The sequence below is a fragment of the Grus americana genome, chromosome 11, assembly GCF_028858705.1.
Source record: "Grus americana isolate bGruAme1 chromosome 11, bGruAme1.mat, whole genome shotgun sequence".
In the NCBI taxonomy this organism is placed as follows: domain Eukaryota; kingdom Metazoa; phylum Chordata; class Aves; order Gruiformes; family Gruidae; genus Grus; species Grus americana.
This window is the reverse complement of record NC_072862.1, coordinates 13,998,168-14,022,161: the sequence shown is the minus strand read 5'-3', so window position 1 is coordinate 14,022,161 and position 23,994 is coordinate 13,998,168. Positions and strand designations below refer to the sequence as shown.

General features: G+C 53.7%; 1 protein-coding gene across 6 annotated transcripts; it reads left to right on the top strand.

Annotated features, from left to right (window-relative positions):
- The first annotated feature begins 7,773 nt into the window (after window positions 1-7,773).
- Window positions 7,774-23,375, top strand: ABHD6 (abhydrolase domain containing 6, acylglycerol lipase). 6 transcript variants are annotated; one of them, XM_054838519.1, is made up of 10 exons: window positions 7,774-7,908; window positions 11,564-11,636; window positions 13,279-13,422; window positions 16,860-17,016; window positions 17,341-17,454; window positions 17,680-17,812; window positions 19,098-19,255; window positions 20,117-20,171; window positions 20,639-20,739; window positions 21,476-23,375. In XM_054838519.1, exons 3-10 carry the CDS (start codon window positions 13,304-13,306, stop codon window positions 21,650-21,652), a joined length of 1,014 nt encoding a protein of 337 aa, XP_054694494.1. In that variant the 5' UTR covers window positions 7,774-7,908; window positions 11,564-11,636; window positions 13,279-13,303; the 3' UTR covers window positions 21,653-23,375. The 6 variants fall into 6 exon arrangements, with proteins under 6 accessions (XP_054694494.1, XP_054694499.1, XP_054694495.1 ...); XM_054838524.1 differs by having other exon boundaries at window positions 11,564-11,637; window positions 13,276-13,422; XM_054838520.1 differs by lacking the exon at window positions 7,774-7,908 and adding an exon at window positions 10,857-11,027.
- The last annotated feature ends 619 nt before the right edge of the window (window positions 23,376-23,994 follow it).

The window sequence follows — 23,994 nt, the reverse complement described above, 5'->3', positions numbered from 1 at the left end:
AAAAACAGCTCTTCTGAGCCAACCTCTCCAGCCTGGAGAAGCAACTGCTCCGCCAGACCCCAGCATCCCTCCCCACAGGGAGGCACCCATGTTGGGATGCCTGCCATGCCTGGGCACCAGTCAGGACCACCCTGGGCAGTGCTGTGCCAGGACAGGTCTCCCTGGACCACCTTAGGAGAGAGGTCAAGAGCCTGCAGGACCAGGAGGTAGATGGGGCAGATGGTGAAAGGGTCTGGGAAGTGGCAGTGGGGAGAGAGGGGTTTCTGGAGGGCACAAGAAACCCCGGTGAAAGACGATGGTTGTGGGACACCCTGGACATCGAGGTTTTGATCATGGCCATGTTTTGTTCTGCTTTTGCCTTGGTCAGAAAGTTGTGCCGTGACAAAGTCATAAACCATTCAGCACTCCAGGCCACATGCTTTTACCCGCTTCTCCCTTCGCCCAGAGCTGTGACGTGCCCTGCTGCGGGACGGTGGTTGCAGTCTATTTGCCCACAGTTAACAGGGCCCGCTGGCTCAGCCGCCGCGGTGCAGCCTTGGGGAAGGTATGTGATGCCCCTAGTGCTGCCCCCCAAACTCCTGGCCAAGTGTCCCCAGCACAGCAGTCTCAGGCTGGTGACCAAGGCTGCGTGCGCGTGGCTGTGGCTCGTGCCACGTGGTGGAAGGGGACACACAAGTTTGGCCAAGATGACACTCGAGTGAGGATGCTGCAGCTGGGATGGCTTTTGCAGGGAAACCATCCCCCTGCCCTCCCTTCCTCCTCCACCATGTGCCAGCCCTCGGCTGGATGCATTTGCCAGCCCCCAGTCAGGTACAATGACAGGAGGTATAACAAGAGGTCAGGCTAAATGGTGTCTTCAAGTGTCTTGGCTTTTTCTCCCTGTGCTTACAGGGTGCTTGCACATCCTCTCTCCTTTTCCTGAGAACAGCCACGAAGGCTGCTTGCACCCTGCTGCCCTGCCTGCACGGCTGCCCGTGAAGATCCAGAAGCTCCAGAAGCTCCAGCGCATGGCTCCCGACCCTGCCTAAACCAAGTAAACAGAGTCAGATGGAGCTGGCACAAAACACAGCGCCTGGGGGGCTCCCAAAAACGCAGCACGGCTGACCACAGTGAGATCCCAGTCTTGCTGGGAAGATGGCTGTGGCTCTCCAGAGTGTGCGCTGTGTGCTTGGGAACGGGCACCACAAATCCAGTTTGGCTAGACAGGGATCTGGAGCGATTGCTGCTAGCAGGGGCTGTGCTGCCGTGCTGCCCTGGTGCATCTAATACACACAGCTGCTGGGGGAGCAGGCGTGCGACGGGTAGCAGGGCCTTTTCTCTCTGCTGGGTCTCTGATGAGCCAGCCTTGGGCAGGACAGGCTCTGGAGAAAACTCATAAAGAGGGAGGGAAAGTGACAGCTTTAGGGGTTGTAAATCTCCTACCTAACCTCGCTAACAGCGCAGCAAGAACCAAGGGCTTGCGACTGCGGCTACGGCCTCGGGGTCAGAGTCATCAAAACCTGGAGCTCCCCCCAAAACCAGGCTCGCTTTGGCTACCCTGGCATCAAAAAGCAAATGTTTGTTGTGGCGCCTGTGAGAGCTTTAACCCTGAACTGCGGGAAGCCACCTTCATCGACGCCGTGTTTGTTCCCAGGACTGCTCACTTATCAGCCTCCCCTTTCCCCTCCACCCCAGGCATTATCAGCAGGGCAGGCAACCCATTTAGGGGGGATGCGGGGAGCTCATGCTCCTTTCTGCACCGCTTTATCTCTCTGTTTACTGCACTTTCTGTGCGTGAACTCTTTGGTCCTTATCAAGCCATAAAACCCGCTCCACGATGGCTCGCGAACCCTGCCAGTTCAGGGCTGTCCTGGTCTTGCATAAGAAGGGTGAAGGTGCTGGTGAAACCAAGCCGGATTGGGTTTTTGCCCCTACTCTGAATGATGCTGAGTGAGAGGCACCACCTCACCTCCAGCTGAGCAGCACCTGCGGGATGGTCCCTAATAAAGCCCCTCCTCAGCCCCTCCCTGTTCCCAGGGGAGAAGAGGCAGGTGATGAGGCTCCATGCAATGCCAAAGCTTGGGTAAGAGCTTAGAGGAGCAAGTAGGTGCTGCCCGGGCCCTGCCTGCTCCTCCTGAGGGTCCTTCAGCCAGGCTTTGCTGGCAGCCTGTGCTGGGCATGTGGGGCTGTGGGGCTGTGGCTGGTGCATTGCTACCTCTGGAGCTGTGATTCAGCCCTCTGTTGTCCTTCCCTGGAAGGTGCTGGGGGACAGGTGCGGTAGGATGTGTCCCCACATTGTATACCTGCTTAGGGTCCCCACAGGACAGTAGGGGTGCAAGGGTCTGGCAGCGATGTGGGAGTTCCCCTCTCCTGTCAGACACAGCTGCTTCCTTCCAGCCCTGGCCATCTCACGGGGCACCCGCAGCTTTGTTTTTGCTGGCAGAGATGGAGTGAGAGGATCTCTGACATTTCCTGTGCCTCTCTGGGAGGATTGCAGGGGGAGACTGCAGGCGAGCCCACATCCCTTCTGCTCTGCTGGAGGAAGCCTATTCTGGGCCTGAAGGGCAGCGTGACTCACAGGGTGCTGCGTGGTGGGGAGCACCTCTGGGGCATGAGGTTGTCCCGGGGCTTTGTGTGGCGCCTGAAAACAACGCTGAAGCTTTATTTCTCCTCCTGTGGGAAAAACGTGGTGTCTGTGTGCTGGTCGGGGGTCTAGTGCTGCTGGGGACACCAGTGCTGCTGTGCACCTTCCGCAAGAGGTGCAGAGGCTGACCCGGCCTGTCAGGGTGTCCCTGCTGCCCCATTCAGCACCCACATAAGCCTGTCCCCCTGTCAAAGGGTAGCGTGCGGCTCTGGGGAAGCGCTGGCAGAGGTGGTGGTGGGGTGCGAGGGGGTGGTGCAGGGACTGGCATTTCCAGGCTGGTGCTCCCCAGATGCCACCACAGCTCTGTTTTCCATGCAAGGGGCCCACGCACTCCCCTTCCCATGTGCCAGGCTTTAAGGTGTTGGGTGTTTCTTAATTTTTAGTATTTTTACCCAAATTGTAGCTCTGTCAACATCCACCGCAGAGAGAGGAGGTCTGTGGGAGAAGCAGGAAGGGACAGCCCCAAAGTCATCAACATCACCATAAAAGTAGGTTCCTTTGGGCAAATGAAATGACCTTTGGGATGTCAGTGACCTTATCACAACCATTGGGCACAGTATTTTATCGCGGTCTCCTGAGATTTCAAGTTAATAAGTAGCAAAGCACTCGGGGCCATTTTGTATTGCTAAAGTTCACCATTAGGCTGCAGACCAAAAATGGTCATTTGGGAAGTGACTTCGGTGTCAATCTAATGGTGATAAGTGTCCTGGTGTGATCCTCTGGAAATTCAGTATAATTGAGGGTAAAAATATGTGGTGTGCAAGACACATGGTATGTTTTGAATCAATAGAGTTGTCTTTGATACTTAATCTTTATTTATAATTCTGGAAGGTACGTGTTTTACTTAATAAATTACTGTCAGGGCATAATTTCTTTGCTGGTACAGGACTCTGATAAGGTTTTCTTTTTCACCTTAATACGTCAGTATTGTTCAAGTTCATGGTTTAAAGTGCGAAAGCCTGCCCGCTAAAGCAGTTCAAGGAAAAATGCCTCATCGTGTTTTCAGTTTCTTGAACGAGGCCACTTAGCTGAGATGTAGGAGAGCAGGCAGTAATCTGAAATGAAGGCTTTGACGCATGACAATTAGACAAGGCTTCGAAGTTACTCCTCCATAAAGATATTGCGGTCACCAAATAAGGAGGGTTTTGTGACAATAAGTACACCCTTATTGTTAGGAGTTAAAGATGCAATTAAAATGTGTGTAATATCTGTATTAACTTTGTGTAGAGTTAAGAAAGTATTATTTAAAGCTGTTTACAGGCAAGCAGGACTTAATTTATAATGTTTTAAAAGTCAGGAGCATTTGTTCCTGTGTTTGTCCCAGGTTGTGCAATGAAGCCCCTGAAGAGTGATGGGGTGGCCGCCCAGAGCGGTGCCCGGAGGTGTTATTTACCCCTGTGCTCACTGGGAGTTGCTGTTTGCAAACTGGGGTGAGCTGAGATCTTATCCCTGCCCTGGGGGGTGAATTTTGGCAGCTGGATGTCATTGAAGTTGCCCTCAGCTGGGGGCATGGCGAGGCGTTCTTCACAGCAGGTCCCATGGGTGGGCTGTGGGGCCATCCCAGGTTTGTGGGGCTCCTGCCTGCCCCGGTGGTCTCCCATGCCCACAGTCCCCTGGGGATTGCTCGTGGCATCGTGCTGCAGGGCCAGCACTGTGTGAGTGGAAATAGACGGGGACGAGTCACCCTGGGAAGATGATTCACTTCGCCAAAGCGTCAATGCTGTCACTTGTTATGGCTGCAAACAATCCTGCTGTGCTCCCTGGGGATTCATCACTCAGCAGTGGAAAATAACATGGAAGCCTTTCATCTGGTGGAGCAACGCTGCTCCTCAGCTTGGTGAGGTAAAGCTTCAGTTCTCCACAGCTACCCTTGCCTGAATCTAACCAGAGCTTCCACCCTCCATGGGAAACAGATGGTTTACGTGAAAGTCTCACTGCCTCAGTTCTGGGGACATAGGATAGGTAATTCTTATTATTTTTAGTTTATTTATTTGTCCTATGGCTATTCTGATTTAGAAAGGCATTTTGTTTCTAACAGGATCATAAGTCATCCTCTGCCTCGCTCACAGCACCAAAGCTGTGCTCCTGTGCCAGTGGGAAGCCCAGCTCCTGACACTGGCATTAGGAAGGAGGAATTTTCAGCTGAGGGCCAGTAAAGCTAGTGCTGGGCTCAGAAATGTCAGCAGCCTCAGGGAGTGACGTGGGGGTGACTCGTTCCTTGCCAGCTGCCACAGCTGTGAGATGAGTTGTATCTGGGGACTGAGAAGAAAAATGAAATGCACAGGGCAGGTCAGTGCAGGCGCTGGCTTTTAATTTGAGCTTGCCACACTGCAGCCACCCCAAAAATGGCTTTGCAGGGGCCTCAAGGAGGTGCCCAGGGAGCTGCTAGGGCTTACCCTCAAGCCCAGGGCTCATCTGGACTCTACAGGGACAGGGAGCCCAGGCATGCAGTGCGCTCCCCCACGGTGCCCTGTGCCACCCGTAGAGCCCAAGGTCTCTTCTGCTGTGCTGGGATGGAGGACCAGCTTTGGCCCCCACCAAGCAGATTCATCATGGCGCTGCCAACCACCTCACTGGGGCTGTCACCGGTTGAAGCCATGGCCTCATCCCAGTGGTGGCTGGCTCAGGAGAGCCCTCCTTTCCCTGTTGCCACCAAAGGAGACACTCGATGACTCTTCCCCATGGCTGCATGCTGAGATTGGGAGAGCGGGTTCCCTGGTTAGCTCATGCCATGTTTCAACATAAAACCACCGCAGATCTCTGCTTCAGCCTCTCTATTTTAAGAGCCATTGTTTGCTATGACTATTTCCAGGGGCATTCCCACCATGTGGCCCAGAATAACCACCCGGTGGGTAATCCATCCCTGGCGTGAGTCAGCGCTGCCCTGCACGTGTCCTGCAGGAGCCTGGGGCCATGCATGAGAAAGCTGAACAAACAAATATGACTGCAAATAATGTTTAAAGGCTTGTGAAATACCTCCTGTGTCTGCTTAGGTCACCTTAGTGGAAGCTCATCTTTGCTTAGCCTAGCTTGACTGGGAAGCTCTTCAAACAAAACCCCCAAAAAAGAGCACAAAACTGTGCCTTGCCTTTACCAGGCCACCTGAACCCCTTGATTTTGGTTATAAATCTCTTCTAATAGCTCTTGTTACCAAAAGCTGTTGGTTACTGTAGTAAACTCTGACCTGGAAAGCCCTTTTTGCCAGTTCTTCTCTCCCAGCCTGCCAGACTAAAGGGACATCCTTTGTCAAAGCACAGATGCAGTGAGGATTTGACCCAATTTGCTTGCATTTACTCAGGACCTGATCTCATTTCCAATTTAATTAAGTTTTCTCATATTTTTGGGCATATCTTAAAGGTGCATAACAAGCTGATATGTGACCCAGGGGAATGAAGGTAAATTTGCTTATAACAAAAGGATTTGGGTGGCAGTTTTATGAAAAATCAGAGCAGATTTTAAATGCAGGTTCAAATGCAGGTCTTGAGAGCAAAAAGTGTAATATGTTGGGAAGAGAGGTCAGGTAAACAGGCTCGTAACCTAAATGGCAGGCTTAAAAAAAGCCTATTTCAGGTGTAATAGTATCACTGTGATGCTCTGATCTCAACCTTTGTGCCCTTTCCACAGGAAATGTGGCAGAGCTCTGTGGTCCCTGATCACAGCCCTGTCCCAGGACCTGGGAAAGGGACAGATGTCCCCTATCCCCAAGCTTGCTCCCAGGCCTTGTGCAAGGGGGCCGTGCAGTCTCTGTGTGGGGTGCAGCGCTGCATTCCCCTCTGTATCTCTGTGCTAGTTGTACCACATCCCCTTTACATCCCTGTTGTAGCCCCTGTTGTATCCACCCTTGTATCTCCTTGGAACTCTGTTGCAGCCATATCACATTGCCTTTTTTATCCCTGTTGCATCCCCATGGCAACCCCATTGTACAACTTCTGTAGCTTCATCGCATCCTCCTTGTATCCCTGCTGTTTCTGTGTACCCCCTTATGTCCCTGTTGTAGCTGCATTGCATTCCCCACTGTACCCCCTTGTGCCCGTCATGTCTCCCCTTGCACCCTGTTGTATCCCGCCCCTTGCACTCCCTCTTGCATTGCCTCTTGAACTGCTGCATTGCACCCCTGTCGCAGCCATGTTGCATTGCCTCTTGCACCCCCAACTGGAGTAATATTTCATCTCCCTAAGCATCCCCACTGTATGCCTATACAGCCGCCTTGCATTTCTCTTGCATCCCTGTTGTATCCCCCTTGTACCCATGTTGCAACCTCATTGCAGCCCCCTCCCACCTTGTATCTCCTTCACATTCCCTTTGCACCCTATTGCAGCCCCCTTGCACCCCTGTTGTATCCCTGCTGTATCCCCTTGCAGCCTCTTTGCATCCCCTCCTGCCCTCCCATTGCATCCCCCCTTGCACCCCTGTTGTATCCCCCTTGCAGTGACACTGTGTCAACCTTGCAACCCTGTGGAAACCCCATTATATCCCGCAATTATACCTCTGTTACATCCCCCTTGCGCTCCTGCTGCAGCCTTATTGCATCCCTCCCTTGCACCCCCCACTGAAGTCCCGTCACATCCTCCTTTTGCCACTCCACTGTATCCCCCCCTTGCACCCCTGTTGTATCCCCCTTGTACGCCCATGGAAGCCCCATTACGTCCCCTCTTGCATCCCTGTTGCAGCTCTGTTGTATTCCCCCTTGCACCTCCATTGAAGTTCCATTACATCCCCTCCATTGTAGCTGCCTTGCAGCCCTTTTGCTGTGTCGCCCTCATTGCAGCTCCCCTTCCACCCCTCTTGTACCCACAAGGATGCCCCTTTATGTCATCGTCCTCCGCCTGCACCCCCACTGAATTCTCATCACATCTCCTGTTTACAGCTCTGCTGCAGCCCCCCTTCCACCCCTGTCGTACCCCTCCTTGTACCCTCATGGAAGCTTCAGTACTTCCATTGAAATCCCATCACATCCCCCATTGTAGCCGCCTTGTAGCCCCTTTTCACCCCCGTTATACCCCCCTTGCACCCCCACTGCAGCACTATTGCCTCCCCGTGCGCCCTGTCGTACCCCCCGCTCCCATCGCACCCCCTTCCAACCTAGTTGTATCCCCTGTACATCCCCCCTTTCGCATCCCTCCCTGCACCGCGCACAACCGCGCCGCATCCCCGCCTCGCCGCTGCGCTCCGCTGCGCCCCCGCGGAGCCGCCCCGGCACCGGCACGGAGGGAGGGCGCAACGGAGCCGCCGCCTTTCGCCGCTCAGCGCTGCCATTGCTGCCCGGCCCGGCTCGGATCGGCACGGTGAGAGGCGGGGAAGGGGGTGCGGGGCTGATGGTAGCAATGCCGGGACCGGGGCGGGGGGGGGGGAGGCCGGGACGGCGTCAGGGCCTCCTCCGCCCCCTCCCCGGTCCCAACCCTGGTGGGGAGGGAGAGTGGGCAGGAGATCAGTAGTAAAGCCAAAATGCAAGAAATATTTTTTTAAAAATATATATATATTTCAGATTTAATTAATTTGACTTAAAATTACCCCCAAATTTAATCAGAAAACAGGGCACGAAGGGGAGGAGAGCAGCGTTGCATCTCGACTGCTGCTATATGGAGGATGCCGTCATTTTGCTGGAGGAGGATGCTTGGGCGGGGGGGGGGGGGAGATGTGTGCTGGGAGAGGGGACCTGGAGGCGGCCCCCGGTACTCCTACCCCCATCCCTCCGCAACTCTTTCCTACCTCCCCCTAGGAGAGGGCTGAGTCTGGGCGCACTCGTGACATCAGATGTGCTGTGCATCCTCCGCTGCGTGCGTGTGCGGCAGGATGGGGATGGCGACAGGGTCCGGAAGGAGGACGGGCACGTTATGAATTTCTAAACCAGCGGCTGGCTGGCAGCACAGCCTGCTCTGGTCATGCTTATCAGCTGCCTTGTGCCCAGGCTGGCTGGCAGTGACACTGAGGGCTCGTCCCTGCATGTTCCCAGCCCGGGGTGCAGCAGTGGGGATGGGGCCAGCCCAAACTCTTTGGCTCACGTTTGAGAGCTGTATTGCACAGATACAAATGGGTCAGAGATGCATGTTTTGTGAAACAGCGCTGCAGAAATAATGATCTCATTTCTGCCATCTATAAATAAATGAAGGTGAAAGGGCACATTTCCTACTTCCAGCCGTCCGGAGGGTGGATTAAGATTGAGAGCTGGCTGGCCGATGGACAGAGATCTTTCAAATATTAATAGATTTTAAATTATAATTTCACTGTGGCATCTAAAATATCACGTTGCAAAATATACCTCTGAGGAATTGTAATATCAGTTATGTTGTTGTCTATGGTCAGTATAATTTTTCTGGCTGTTGAGGATGCCAAAGGGGATGCGGTTTCCAAGGGAAATGGCTTACTTGCGTCTTTTGGGTTTTTCTTCTTACACGGTTAATGGTGTGAGTCAGGGGTTTGGAGGGCCCCATCTCAGCCACTGAGGGCCCTCAAAGCCACCTGATTCTGCAGTGGGATCTTAAAATTGGTTGACATTTCTTCTTCTTCAGCTCTGAAAAAAAAAAAATGTATGCCTGAATGTGCTGCTTAGCTTTCAGCTGCTCACAATTTCAAAAATCTACTGTTGGTCAGCCATGGGCTGCTCTGGGCTCAAGGAGCGGTAAGCGAGACGCCGAGTGCAGCCAGCAGCCCTGGTTTTGCAGCCCAGTCCCAACGAACACAGTCCGATACCGCCTCTGTGCTTGAATTTTGGCACACCTGGTCAGTGAGTGCACACGTGTGATTCCTGTGTTGTGAAAACCCTCCCTGGCCTTGCACGGGGCTGCCCAGCAGCTGCCACTCTCCCCTTCCCATTTGAGCCCCTCTGCCTTGTGAAGGTTTTTGTGCCACAGCCCCCTGACATGCCCCCCCACTCCCCCAGGTACCTCTTGCCAGCTCTCGCCCCGTCAGAGAGGTTGGCTCTGAGACCTACTCTGCAAGAGATGCTGATCCTGGTGAACAGCCTTCTGTCTCCCTGGGTAACAATCCTAGCTGCTTTCACATTTCTGGGATTGCTTTTTTTTTTTTTTTTTTCTTTTTTTTGAGCTAAATGTAGTTTTTATGATCCCACACACTGAGTGTGCTGCTGCTGCTGTAACTTACGTGGGGCAAAAAAAATCGATATATACACCTGAGTTGCACTGTTGGGTCTTCTCCGACCTCCCTGGTGTGACCTACTGAGCTTGAAAGAGCAAAAATACTGATGCAGATTCAAACCTTGCTCTCAGTAATTTGTTGTCCCTTTGGCCAGTGGCCCTGGGGACCATCATCAACATGGTGTCCTCTGTAGCAACCTGCAACCCCCTCCTGCCTTTTGATTCTGTTTGCAGGTGATGAAGCACCTGCTTGAATTTGGCACAAGGGAGGAATTAGGAGACAAGTAGAGACATCTTAGTGTCTGTCCTTGGTCCATCCATCCTGTTACCTGGGGTGGCTTGTCTCGGGGGGGTCCTCCCAGGCAGAACACGGTGGTTAGTGCCTGCAGCTCGGCTGCCAGCATGGGAACTGGTGCTCCTGGTTTGGCATCCTGTGCCCTGCCAGATGTGCAGCCTGCTCTACCTTATCACTGCCGTGATCACACAGCATTTATCAGACTTGCCTAACTGATGTTTGCAAGTCAATTTATGAGGTACTTGGAGATCCTTCCAAGAAGGCAGTAGCAATGCTTGGGGCTGTTTGCTGTGACTCTTGGTCACAGGGTGCCTCAAAGTGATGGATGACCTGTGGTCTGAAGGCTTACAGCTGTTACCACAGGGCTTGCTTTTATTTTTAAGCTCACGAAGTCTCTCTAGCTGGTAGTGAAGGACCATGCTGGCATCTGGGGGGATGCTGCTCGCTCCCGTCCCCACTATCGGTACAGCAGGGAGCTTGATCATCCCCTGGGGAAAGCCCCACCGCCTGGCTTTGGGGAGCCGGTGTCCCCGCAGCACTGCTGGTTGCAGGGGTGGCTTTATGGGGCTGGAGTGCTGGGCACTGGGATGATGGTGACCATGGAGCTGGGCCAGCCAGTGTTTTATTTCCCACCGCCTCCATCAGAGGTAGCCATGGAAATCGGTGGTGATGCTCTTCTGACGGAGAAGGAGACTCGGACGTGCTGCAGGGTCCCCAAGCATCCTCCCCGCCAGGCACCCGTGGCTGGCGGGGGCCCCGAGCGGGGCTTATTGGGTGTGCGTGGCTGGTATTGGGCGCCGGGGCTCACGTGGTGAGTGGCGGCTGCCATGGCCCTGCCGAAACACTCCGTCACAATGAGGATGAGAGCCCCCCACGGTGCCCCTGGCCCCGCAGCTGTGACAGAGGGGATGTCTCGGGGATTTTCTGGCTCAGAGCAGCTCCCAGTGCTTGTGCAGGGGGGCTCCGGTGCTCCCGCTGCACCTCCAGCTTGAATTTCCATGGCCAAAAGCTGCTGGTGAGTTCAGGCCAGCGTTTTCCTGCCCCTTCAGTAATTTCCTGTGGCTGCGCTACGCTTCAGCCTGACTCGCACAGGGAAGGCTCTGGAGGGCACTGAGAGCACTTGGAAAATTACATTTAATACGAAGAGGAAGGGGATGGGAAGCAGCTTAGCTGGCTTTGTTCTAATAGCTGTAATCACCCGAAGCGCAACCATGAGCCCCGTTTTGCTGGGTGCCGCGCAGCCCTGCCGCGGCGGGGGCTGCTGGCGTCAGCTCTCCCCGCCGTGCCATGCCAGCTTTTGCTTCATCTCCGATGGCAGCTTGTACTTTGTTCCTGCTTGGAACAAGTGCCCTTGTTTCGCTTTGTTGTACAAAAGACCGTATTTACATAAACAGGGGAAAGGTTGGTCAGAAGGTGAAGATGAGACGTCTTGAAGGGAAGCCAGTGGCTTAAATACCCTCATCTTGCTTTCTTGCCCGGCTACTGAGTCTGAAAGGAGGAGAAGAAGCAGGACTGCGATTTTAACCTTTTTTTTTTTCCCTCTTCTGCTAGTGTTTTCAGCCGCCGCCGCCGCCACCCACGGTGAGCAGGACCTGTGCCGACAGGAGGAGGGAATCTCTGCAAAGTAAGCTGGGCTTTTTAAAGGCTTTCTCCTTCTTGTTTTCTTTCCAAGAGCGGCGGAGGTGGTGACCCCGTGCCGGGGAGCACAGGGGCTCCCACCACCCCGCGCTGCTTTTCCCATGCTTTCTCGTAGCTACGACCTTCTCTTGTTATGGGTCACTGATGGCAATGATGGCAGTTTTCTGTGCTTAATTTCTTCCCTGTTTTACTGACATAGCAAAAGGCAGCAAGTGCTCCTGGGTGGGCACCCGTGCAGCCCCGCTCTCACGTACAAGGTTTATCTGTTGCGCAAAGTGTTTATCTATGAATGAGCTGAGCAGAGATCAAAGATCTTTCTACACAGTGTTAATTAAACGAATAATGGCGTGTTGTTGAGGCTCGAAGAAAGAAATGAGGTTTAGCTTTTTTAAGGAAGTGCCTGGTGGAAATATTTACAGTATTCCTCAAATTTCTGTTATTCCTATTTTCCCTGGGGCAAGAGGGCAAACCTGGCTCTTGCTTCAGAGGTTTTGTAAACCATTTTTCTTGGTCGTGTGTAATGTGATCCAGTGTGATAGCGTTGGAGGGGGAGAGGATGTAACTGTGGCGATTCGGTTACTGCTTCACGGCATAACATACAACATACCACGTACCGCCGTGAGTCTTGCAGGAAACAGAAATAAATCTGCCTGTCGTGGCACAGAGAAATGTGGTGGTGATGATGTGGGGGGATGGCTGGTGGGACAGCAGGCATTGGAAACATCTCGTTTTAGAAATGTGTGACAAAAGAGGTAGTGCCAAGGAAAGGGCGAGACATAAGTTGGTTAGCAGCGGGAATTAGAGGAGATGTGTGTGCGACAGGGTTTAATCTCTTAATGGGAAAAATATATCCTGGCTGCCTGTGGTGGGGCGAGTTCAGGGACAAGTGCGGCGTTGTGTGAGAGCTCGCCCTTGCACCCTGTGTCCTCCGCCTGCTGCCCCTGAGATTTGTCTGAAAGATGTTTGGAAGCCAGAATGGGACCTGTGATCGACAGCCAGCGCAAAATGCCCATGGGGCAGGAGCGAGGACGTGGGGACGGGAATTAATTTGTCTCAGATAAGGGCTGGTCGCCAAAGAGCGCCCTGCCAGGTTGTTTCCTTCAGTTCCCGAGCCCATTAATAGGCTCTGCTCCCTTGATTAGTTGGTGCCTCTGCGGAGCAGTAATGAGAGCCGGGCTCAAGCCATCAATTCTAGGTCAGTGGTTGTGTGCTGGGATTTGGGATCGGGCAGGGGGAGGGGAGCCGGAGCTGGACGCCTGCCTCCAAAAAGCAATGTGAAGCCTGCGTTAAGGCAGCCTGGCCTGCACCCATCGGGGAAGGGGGTGGCTGGGGGAGGGCTGTGCAAAATGCTTCAAGGGCCATGTCGCACCCTATCGCCCCAGACATGGTCTGTGCCTGTTAGGAGGCTCATTCCTGAGAGGATAACGTTGCAATAATTTGATCCGTTAAGGAGCCAGCAGAAATAATCGAGTTTTAAACCTGAAAGAGACTTTGCTATGCTTCTGAGTGATATGCTTTGCCTCTCGCAGAGCCGCTTTCCTCTCTCCCTGGCAGCAGAGATCTTGTTTAGCATCAATTTGTCATAATTTCTGATGTTTAATCTCTGATCCTTCCCTAAATGTGGGCAGGTGAGGCTGGGCGGTGAAGAGCAGTATGGACCTGGATGTGCTGAACATGTTTGTCATCGCCGGCGGCACCCTGGCCATCCCCATCCTGGCCTTCGTGGCCTCCTTCCTCCTCTGGCCCTCAGCGCTCATCCGCATCTACTACTGGTGAGTTCGTTAGCCCGGCTGCTCTCATTTTAGTGCAGGGGTGGAATTACTGCTGGTCCCCAGCAGGTCCCTGCACCCTCACAGAGGTGCACAAAGAGCTGGTGGGCAGCAAGGTGGTGTGGACAGAGGTGGGTGTTCCTGCCTGTGATGGCGATAGGAGCAGGTAAGGTGGGGTTTTCCAGGGACATACCAGCTGTGTATAGCTTTAGGCATCTCTGGGAGAAGAAAATGGCATTTTCTTATTATTTTTTTGCTGCTGAGGCTTATGTCTGTTGGGGCAGCCTCAGCTGGGCTGCGGGATGTCTCTGAACCCTCTGGGTTGTTTCCCCCAAGGACAGGACTGCGGCTGGGAAAAGCATCCCTGTTGCTGCCCGGCCCCCGGCCCGGCAGCCCCAGCAGCCTGGTGACCTCCCGCCTCACCAGTGCAGCCATCGGCGTGGGTGTCCTCGGCTCTGCCGCGGCTCCTGGTTAACAGCCTGCTCGGCAGGCAGGGACTTTTCTCTCACTAGTAGTTACAGACAAGGCTTTTCTCATTCTCTCCCTCTGTTCTGGGCTGGAGCATCAGAGAAGGTGGAGTGATGCTTTCCCTTACCCCCTTGCACCTTGTCCTTTCCGATTAACAGCAGGCAGGCATTACATCCTTCAGCCCTCATCCGTGCCTGGCAATCAGCGATAAGCACGCTGGCAGCTTTCCTGTCTGGGTTTGTTGCAGAGGAAAGCTGGAGTAACGCTCCCTTCAGAAGCCGGGGCAGCGTCTCATCACCCGGCGCGGGCAGCAGCAGGCAGCACGGCAGGCTGCCCTCACGTGCCAATGGCAGATGGTGGCTCCTGCAGTTTTGTTCACGGGGTGCTTCCAAATCAAAGTGATCTCTTGTGAGAGGAGGATGTTAACCCACCCCGGCACTCAGACGCAGCAGCGTGATGAAGCCTGTTTTTCTAACAGTGCATTTATTAGCAGCCTTTTAATCACAGCATCCCGGGGCTGACAGAGAGGAGGGAGGATGGGGTGAAAACCCCAACGACCGGATCATCACGGGAGAGAATTTATTCCTGTTGTGCATCGCGTGGGGACCTGCAAGGCCAAATGTCACTCTGCAAAGGAGAGCAGGCAGTGTGACAGCCTCCAGCCCTGGGGACATCAGGGATCGTGCCTGGGGGCAGGTCCAGACAGTACTGGGTTTATCAATCAAAGGGTTTTTTGTATTTTTTTCCTTTGGACATACGAGCAGCTGGTGGAAGCCAGGGAGGACCCTGATGGGTCAAGTTCAGAGGAGGAGAAGTAGAGAAACACTGCCAGAGCAGAGCAAGTGTGATTGGGATGAAGCCTTCAGAGGGATGCAGGCAGGGGTGGCAGGACAGGGCGAAGGAGTGAAAGGAGCTGATGCTGGGAGCCTTGAGGAGCGGGGTTGAACGGGAGGTAGAGAAGAGCCTGCCTCCTTGTCCTTTGGGGCTGCAAATTAGGGGCAGAGTGAAAATGCACCATGGGTAGGTCAGCCTGTGTTCGGCTGAGGGAAGGGAGCATGTGAGAAGAGATCAGCAGGGCTGTTTTCTTTTGAAGGGTAAGTGCCCCCATCTCTCTCTGTTCCAGCGTTTCTGGTAGCATTGGCATCTTGCAGGAGTGACTGCGATGCTTTGTGTTTCATGGGCACCTTGTTTCTTAGGGACAGTGGGTCAGAAGAGCGGGTTTGCCCTTTACTCTTCCTTTCCTATTTGCTTCTTTCCAAGTTGGCTGCTTTTGGGACAAAATCGTTGTTTCCCCATCTGCAGAGGCAGGAGAGGGGGCAGGCAGCACGCCACGCCGCCCTCCCCTTTCAGCCCCATGCAGCTCCAGCTTCGTGGCACCACTCCTGGGAGGTCCCGGGAGGTCCCCAGGGATGCTTCTCCCTTCTCCCACCACTCGCTGCCCCCTTCCTCCTCCTCGCTGCTGGTCTGCATGTCCTTAGCCAGCGCGGCCAAGGGTCACGCAAGGCCCCTGTCGCCGATGGCCTCGCTTCCTCCCCTGTAGTTAATGCGCCTCCCTGCCGGGCGTGACGTCCAGGGCTGCCCCGCTGACCCTGGCCCCAGAGCCTGCCTGCTCTGCCGCCAGGGGTTAATGAGTTTAGCTGCTGCCACTAAGCGCGTTAACACCTTGCAAGGGATCAGTTCAGCTTTGCACAGATTATTTTGTCTTCTGCTGAATTGATCCATCAGGATCAGTTGCTAAAAATGTTATCATCTTCCCCATCAGTAGTTTACACCGGTGCCTTTGAGGCGAGGACTCTTAAGACACTTATTCAGGGAGAAATTCACCTCTCCTTGTAGGACCAGCACAGAGCTGAGATGCTGCTTAAGTCCCACTAACTCCCTCCAAAAAGGGATTATGCTAAAAGAGGATTGCACTATACATAAGCTTTGAGTGGGCAGAGAGCTAGGACAGTCTAGCAGTGTTGGTGACCTTGCTCTCGTGTCTCAAATAAATTGTGATATCACGTATAAAAGTATTTGCCAGTATCTTTGGCATCAGGAGTAGCCTGGTATTGTCCTGACAAGGGTTACGTCCGAGCACAGGGGAAATGCAGAGAAAGCATGCCTGCTCCTCCGTCTTGGACTGCACGTACACATCATGTGTCCAAAGTGTCACCGATAATCTCTGCCCAGGTCCCCTCTGGCTGGCAGTTTCACTGCATCCTCTTTGAGCAGGCTGCAAGCGTGTGCTGGCAGGAGCTGTCTGTCTTCTTGCTTTCAGAGGAATAACCCAGGTTTCCTTGGGGTTAGCCCATTATCATCTGGGGTGTTTGACCCTGTGTAACACTGGTCCCCTCCACTCCTTCGTCTGTGTGTAAACATGTTTTTAAAGATTGTCTAGTTGGCATATGGGAACCGGGTTTCTCTGGTGTTCCTGGTGACATGGTTGTTTCATCTGGGATCGATATGCTTGTCCGTGGGGTGATGCTGTTGCAGGGCTGCAAGGCTGTGCCCAGATAAACCTGTGACAGATCTGCCTTACCCACCTGGAACAAGTGCCTCCCTTGGCTTGCCCACCCTGCACACTGCCTTGCCATGTGTTCTGGCTCTCTCATCATACCAACATTTGGTTGTTTTCAGTTTTAGAGTTGTTATTTTGGCCCATTTCCATTGCCAAATTAGTTATTTGTGGTCTTTTTTGAAGTTTTTAACAAACAGACTGTCTCCACAAGCCATCTGCAATGCAGCCGTGAATAGCCAGCCACCAGTACTACACGTGTAAGGGATCACGTGTAAGCGCAGGGTCTGGTCCAGCAACCAGATGCTCAGAACTAGTCCCAGTTAGGACAGTAACAGCACCAGTGTGAGCCCAAACTAACTGGCCTTAGCAAACTAGCAAACCTGCAGCTGAGTTTGAACCTGTCATCTGGCTTATATTGCCACTGGCCCTGGTCTTGCCTCACTCACTTGTGGTGTTTTCTCCTTGTTTCCAGGTATTGGCGCCGAGCCTTGGGTATGCAGGTTAGATATGCAAACTACGATGACTATCAGTTTTGTTATTCCTATAGAGGGAGACCTGGATACCGACCGTCCATCCTGATGTTACATGGGTTCTCAGCCCACAAAGACATGTGGCTGTCTATAGTCAAGGTGGGACTCCATTTCTATCATGTCGCTACTTAGTGAGAGTTGCTGGTCCTGGGCTTGAGGACGGTGTGGGAACCCAACAGTTGCACGCATGGGATGTTATAATCACTGTAACACGCTAGAAATACCCTCCTTAGCTCTTTGCTTGTTGCTTGGTGGATTCCTTTCATCCCTATGACGTGCAGGGGAACTGCAGGGGAAGAGGGAAGAACCAAGGGCTGGTAGGAGGAGAGCGACCCCCCTGCTCTCACCCATGGTCACCAGTTTCCATCCCTGGGCTTCGCAGCGGTTCCCCTGTGCCGTAACCACCCTGGTTTGTTTCTGCAGTTCCTGCCGAAGAACCTGCACTTGGTGTGCGTTGACATGCCCGGGCATGAAGGCACAACCCGCTCAGCCTTGGACGATTACTCCATTAGTGGGCAAGCTAAGAGAATACACCAGGTAACGCCCCAGCATCGCATCGCCTCTGCAGAGGCATGCAGGGATGTGAGGGATGCGGGGACATGAGGGATGCTAAGCTCCATGAGTCTTGCCTCGTGCGGCCCCGCTCCCTCCCTTCCCAGGCAGCCAGAGCCACTGACCTCAAGCTTTTGAATTTAATTTCTCTAATGACCCCACGCCGTTGCTTCCTCTCCCCTAACAATGCTCCTTCTGCTCCCCTGCCAGTTCGTGGAGTGCATCAAGCTGAACAGAAGGCCCTTTCATCTGGTTGGCACTTCCATGGGGGGAAATGTTGCTGGCGTCTATGCTGCTCAGTACCCAGAGGACATTTGCAGCCTGACCCTCATCTGTCCTGCAGGTGGGCAATGCAGGGGAGGTGAGATGGGGAGAGGGAAGCAGGAGCCAGTGCAAAAGCCCAGAGCAGTGCTGGGAGCAAAATAGGCTTTTAGTGCAAAGCATTTGAAATAATTTGCATGTATAGTCTGAAAATCTCTGGCAGGGCATGGGAGGAAATCACAGCCTTGTCCTGACTGCTCTTCTCCAGGGCTTTGGAGTTTGCCACGCTGTGCTGTGGTTAGACTGGGACTAGGGCAAATGGGACAAGTCCTGCTCTGGAAGAAAATGTGCTTCCCCTTGGGGTGGCAGCCGTTTTACATGGCACATCTGTACCCTCTCAGTTCTGGAGGGGGAACCCAGACAGCAATGGGAAAAGCCTCCTCAGTCTGGCCGCTTGAGAGCCCCAGTGTGCCAGAGGGCTGGGGCTTTGGGAGCTGGAGAGCTCCATCCTCCCACGCTTGGGTGCTCCAAGTGGGAAGAACACTTCGGGGCCAGGCGCAGGTCAGTGGGGTGTCCCTGTGCCCATGCAGCACCCCTCCATCCCACCGTCCCCTTGGCCAGGGGCTCGGTGAAGCCTGGGCATGACATGCGGCAGGAAGCACGGGGCCTTTGGCAGGGGGCTTCTCTGCCAGGGAGGGCTTTGCTGCACCCCAGTTGTTATAGCAGCTCCTTCCCCCGCCCACGCAAGGAAAGCAGCTCCCAGAGAAGAAATAAGTAATGAAGCCAAGTGGACGTTACCTAGTTACCGAGCTCTGGGGGTGGCAAGGTTCCCCCTCCTCTCTGGGAGAGGTGTCGACTGACTCTCTGGGTGTTTCTGGATGTGAAATGTCTGTGTGGGGGCTGCGGAGTTTTGGGGTTAAGGTGCTGGGGGATTTTTCCCTGCATGCAAATGGGGCTTCTGAAATTTTCTGTCCAAGCCTTTTCTGTGGCAGGCTGGTCACAGGCATTAGTACTCATGTCCATATAAAATAAACACTGTCCATATAAAAATAAACACTATAGTTTTGGCCAAAGCATTCGTGCCTGTCTGCAGGGAATACACCTCGTGTTGCGTCAGCCCATGGGGCTCAGTGCTGTCAAGCCCTGGAGCAGGAGGAGCCTGGGGGATCTCTGGACGGATATTAAGGTTGCTGGATGTGCAGATTTTATTCTCCTCCTCTATATTAATTTTTTTTTTTTTTTAATGATTGAGCAAGCGGGAGGCCAGAGGCAGGCACGATGGAGGTCAATACAGCAATGCTCTATTGCTGGGGCTTCTGAGGTCTTGTCCAGGTTTTAGCTTGTGCCCCCCTTGTTGTTGGACCCAGGCCTGCCGAGTACCACTGACAGCAAGTTCATTAAGCAGCTGCGGGAGCTGCAAGAGTCCGAACGCATCGACAGGATCCCTTTAATTCCCTCAACTCCCGAGGAGATGGCAGATATGCTGAAGCTTTGCTCCTACGTTCGCTTCAAGGTGCCGCAGCAGGTGAGGAGCCCAGGCTGGCTGCGTTGGCTGGGAAAGGGGTGCTCGGGGGGGTGGGGGTGGCAGGTTTGCTTCTCCCTGAACCTGCGTGGCACCAGCTGAGGTGATGCCGGGAGCAGAGTCAGTGCTGCTAACCCCCCACCACCCAGATGGGACACCTCCAGCCCCACTCCCAACACCTTTCCAGCACTTTCCCTTCAAACCCACTTTTCCCAGCTCCCTCTGGCAGCACCCACTGAAATTCCTCCTCCCATGAGGTCTTTGGCAGCGGGCTGGGATGCTGAAGGGGTTTTAGTAAATATGGCTGGCAGGAAGCATTAAATAACTAAGGCGGCTGTTGTCCAGCCTGGAGGGCGATTGTTGTTTGCTTTTTTAAGCAAAAGCAATGGAAATGGTAATCACCTCATTGTCAGGCGAGAGGAACTTGGCAAGGGGCTCGCCATTAAGCTGGTTTTCCTTAGGAAGTCTGGGATGAGTAGATTGGAGAGTAAGAAAAAAATGTAAGGTAACGCCAAGACCTTTTTTTTTTTGTTGTTGGCAAAAGAACAAAAGAAGGAAGAAAAGCACAGTCATGGCTGAGGCAGCCTGCTGGCCATGGATAGCTGGCCTGGGAGAGAAATTTGGGTTTGCATCATAAAAGACAAAAATTCTTGTTGCTGAAATGCATGTTACTTAAGCGCGGTTGAGAAAGCCAGACGTGCTTAGGAAGGAGTTCGTGCCGGGTCTGGGCTGCACAGGGCATGTTGGGGCAGCAGAGATGCGCTCGCAGCCATCTGCCATGCACGGGGTGCTCTCAGGCATGCTCGGCCCCATGTGGGGCGCAGGTGTGTGCCCCCCAGCAGCTCTCCTTTGCTCTCCCTGCAGATTCTTCAGGGCCTCGTTGACGTTCGCATCCCACACAATGATTTTTACCGGAAACGTAAGTGTGTGACAGCAGCCCCTCTAGCCAGGCTTTCCAGCTGGAGCCCCAGGGTGTGGGGACAGGCTGTCCCCAGCCCCCATGTCCCCTGCACACTGCCGGGCCCCAGCACCCCCCTGCTGCCTTGCTGAGGGTGGGAGGGGGCAACGTCATTAACAGATTTGGGGATGCACTTTGGTCGCTGGTAGCAATGCACTGCCATCCCCACGGGTGATGGGGTCGGTGCTTCACCCTCCCGCTCCCAGCTGGGTTAATTAGTACTGATACCTACAAGGAGATGGGCTTGGAGGAGGGTGTCTCAGCAGCAGGGCTTGGTGGCAGTGCAAGGGCAGCCCTTTGGGGCTTGGCCCATCACCCCTGCCTGGGTTTCCCAGTGAGGGGACGCTGGCAGGGTTGGCCTGCAGGGACCCCTGGGAGAAGGCAAAGCATCCCCCTTGTAGGACTGACTCTCCTCTTGCCCCCACTAGTGTTTTTAGAAATCGCGGATGAGAAGTCCAGGCACTCTCTCCATGAGAACATGAGCAAGATCAAAGCGCCGACGCAGGTCATCTGGGGAAGGCAGGACCAGGTACACGGCCACCTCCACCTCCCTCATGGGACTGCATCTCCATCTCTGCCATGGGGGCACGGCGTGGGCTGTACTGCTGAGCTGTGTGCCGCTCTGCAGCGAGCTGGCACACGTGTGTCCCCGTCCCCAGTGGGTTTGGACACAGGGGCTCGGCGGTGCGATGGGCAGAAAGCTGACAGCCAATGTGGGGCCGGACGGAGGAGAGGGCAGAGCTGGGGCTGGGGAGGGCGAGGGGGCCAGCACGGGGCCGGTGCAAGGGCCGCAGCAGGCGTGGGCTGGGAAGAGGAATAAAATGCCAGCAAAGAGAGTTATCCTGGCAAATGGGGAGAGATGTGCTGTTCAAGGGCAGGTGGCGAGGCAAAGGCATGGGGTTTTGTAGGGCTGGTTACCGCGGGAGGAATGGGAGGGGGAAGGAGTCAAGCTGCAGGCGTGCAAAGGGCTCTGTAAATGCAAAGGTGCAAGTGTTTGCTTACAATGACCCCTTTGCACTGAGCTGGCAGCCAAAACACATCCAAGAGTTCCTGGCTGCATGCGGAGACCAGCACCATGCAACCTCCCTGCCCCATCCTCAGGCACGGGTACCATAGGATGGGGCTGGCATTGCAACAACCGCGTCCACATCCCTGCCCAGCATCTCACTTGGACTTGCAAAGGCAGCTCCAACGGGGTTTCTACGGTGTCCAGCAAAACCTAGCTCTGCCCGTGGGAGTGACTATTTTTTTCCCTTGCTGTCCAGGTCCTGGATGTTTCTGGTGCCAGTGTTTTAGCGAGCGCTATCCCGGACTGCCACATGTACATCCTGGAGAACTGCGGGCACTCGGTGGTGGTGGAGCGGCCCCGCAAGACGGCCAACCTCATCCTGGAGTTCCTGGCGCTGCTGCACAGCACAGACAACAACAAGAAGCAGGCGTGAGCGTGGCAGGGAGCCGAGCGCCCACATCGGGTCTTTTAAATTGTAAAGTACTACGGCTTTGATAAGTTCTCAGGGATCTTGTACGAATCGGGGTGAATGTGCCAAAGTCCCTGAGGAAGGCAGAATCATTGATACCTAAACCTATAGCACCGCCGGCACAGCGACGTAGGGGTCATTGAGCAACCTCCATAGATACAGGAACGGAAGCAGAATCTCTCCCTTTTCTACTTAGAGATAAAGTAGAAGCGAGCTGAAATCACCAAGCGCTAGCCATGCCGTGTGCTGAAGCTCCTTACGCAGCCACCCATCTTACCCAAATTACCGGCACGTAGTTGTTAATGACATTTACCTAAACTAAGTAAGAAGTGTAGGAAGGAGGAAGCGTCCTGGACTGAAACTTATAATATTTCTACTTAGAGTCCGTCGCGTTGCATGCTGCTGTGCTGTAAGAGAACCCCAGTGCTCCAGGCGTCTGCTCGAGTGCTCTTTGTGTAGATCGTTAACTCGTGATTTATGCAGAAAACAACAGAAAACTTCATGCGTGGAAGTCCAATGACTGTATGTGCAAAAATGTTTACACTTTGAGTGGGTTTTTTTAAATCCCTGAACAGCTCCTGCATCTATGTAATGCCTTAACGTTGCCCAGGGTATGGCGTGCACGCACAGCCCGCCTTGCCCAGGGGACGGTTCCCCCCGAGGGTGAACATAGCAAATGAAAGCTCGGGGTGCAGACAGCAGCTTTGTCACCGTTGTGCGGACTGGAGGGATGGAAACTGCCCGGGGCGATTCGGTCCCCGAGCCTGAATCAGCAATAAGCCCGTGGGCAGGGTGCAAGTCAGCAAACTTGGGCGAACTCGTCTCAGCTCTTCTATCGCATCGCGCTGCTGAACACATTGATGTAAATAACGATTTTCTTAATGAATTCCATGAATTCTGTGAATGCTGATGTCACCGAAACCAGGCACGAGGGGTGGGAGCCAGCCGCATATGTGAATAGTGCAGGGGATGTGGGCTCCTGGGCTCGCTGGGCGGTGGGGAGAGGAACAGCTCACCTGTGAGGCACTGGGCGGTGGCGTGGAAAGGTATGGTATGCTTGTGTGTCTTCTCAATGATTATAGCTCCTGAGCGAGTGAAATTATAGATAGAAATGGGTGATGCAGACAAGCTATACATTGCAACCTGCAAGGTGATGTACAGGGTTGGATCCTGCACCTGCCCAGGCTGTGTGTCCCACGGGGAGAGGGCTGGTCCTGGTCATGGGCAGGACCGGTGGCTGCTGGAGGGCAAGGCGGTACGCGGTCCTCTTGAAGGCAAAGCAGCAGGCGGCCGTCACCCCTCAGTTGCCCCCGGCCCTCCTTGGGGGTTGACACCAGGTGCTGCCAGGGCCCCCCCCCCAGACTGGGTACGCACACTTGCGGTGCTGACAGCTGTCTTCTCGCCGTCTTCCCGGGGTACCCCGGTCTGTACGTATATCTGAAACTCCCCTTAGCTTCTCTGCTCTTTGTAAGAGAAGAAACATTGTTCCTTTAGAAAATTAGAAATTTGCTGTTAATTGCTTAGTTATTGTTTCTACTACAGGAGTTGGTTTAAAAGAAAAATTGCTGATAGTTTTATGTGGTAAAAGCCAGAAAAACTTCTTGGGTATCTATATGGTTTCTCATATGCCACAGATTGCTGTACACAAGGGGTTTATATGGCTATTAAAATCTAGTGATTTAAGGAGTCCACCGTGCAATGATTATTTTTTCCTTTGTGGAGGAAGGGGGCTGTGGTGTGGGATGATGCACAGCACAGGGTACTTGCTCTGCTGCTCCCTTTCTGGGAGATGCAGGTTTTGCCTCAAGGAATATTTGATAATGTCAAGAGAGATGGTGAAGATCAGGAAGGCTCAAGTCTTTCAAGTCTCATCTCTTCAAAGACAATACAAATGTTGCTTTTTTCTTTTTGAAGAGGAGGTGGCCCTAAACACTCAAGCAAAATAAAACCTCAAGGGGCAGGGGAGTTAAGTTTTAAGTGCCAAGATTCCTCTTAAAACTCTTGAAAGTGTGTTAAATACCAATTTCAGCTGTAATTGCAAGTCCTACTGAATTCATACAGTGTGCTAGGAATAGCATTACATCAATATCCAGGCAAAAGTATTTGAATTTCAGCTTTCCCCAGGAGGCCGTTGAGGCCCTGCAGCTGCTTTGTTTGACCGAGGAGCAGCAGGGAGGGCTGGGGAGCAGCATCCTCCTGGCACCTCACCCCCCTGCCCGAGCCCTGCCGTGGCACCCCGGCCCCCCTGCTGCAGTAATACACGGGTGAAGGTGACGGTGGCGGCAGGAAACCTGTTAATTACTGCA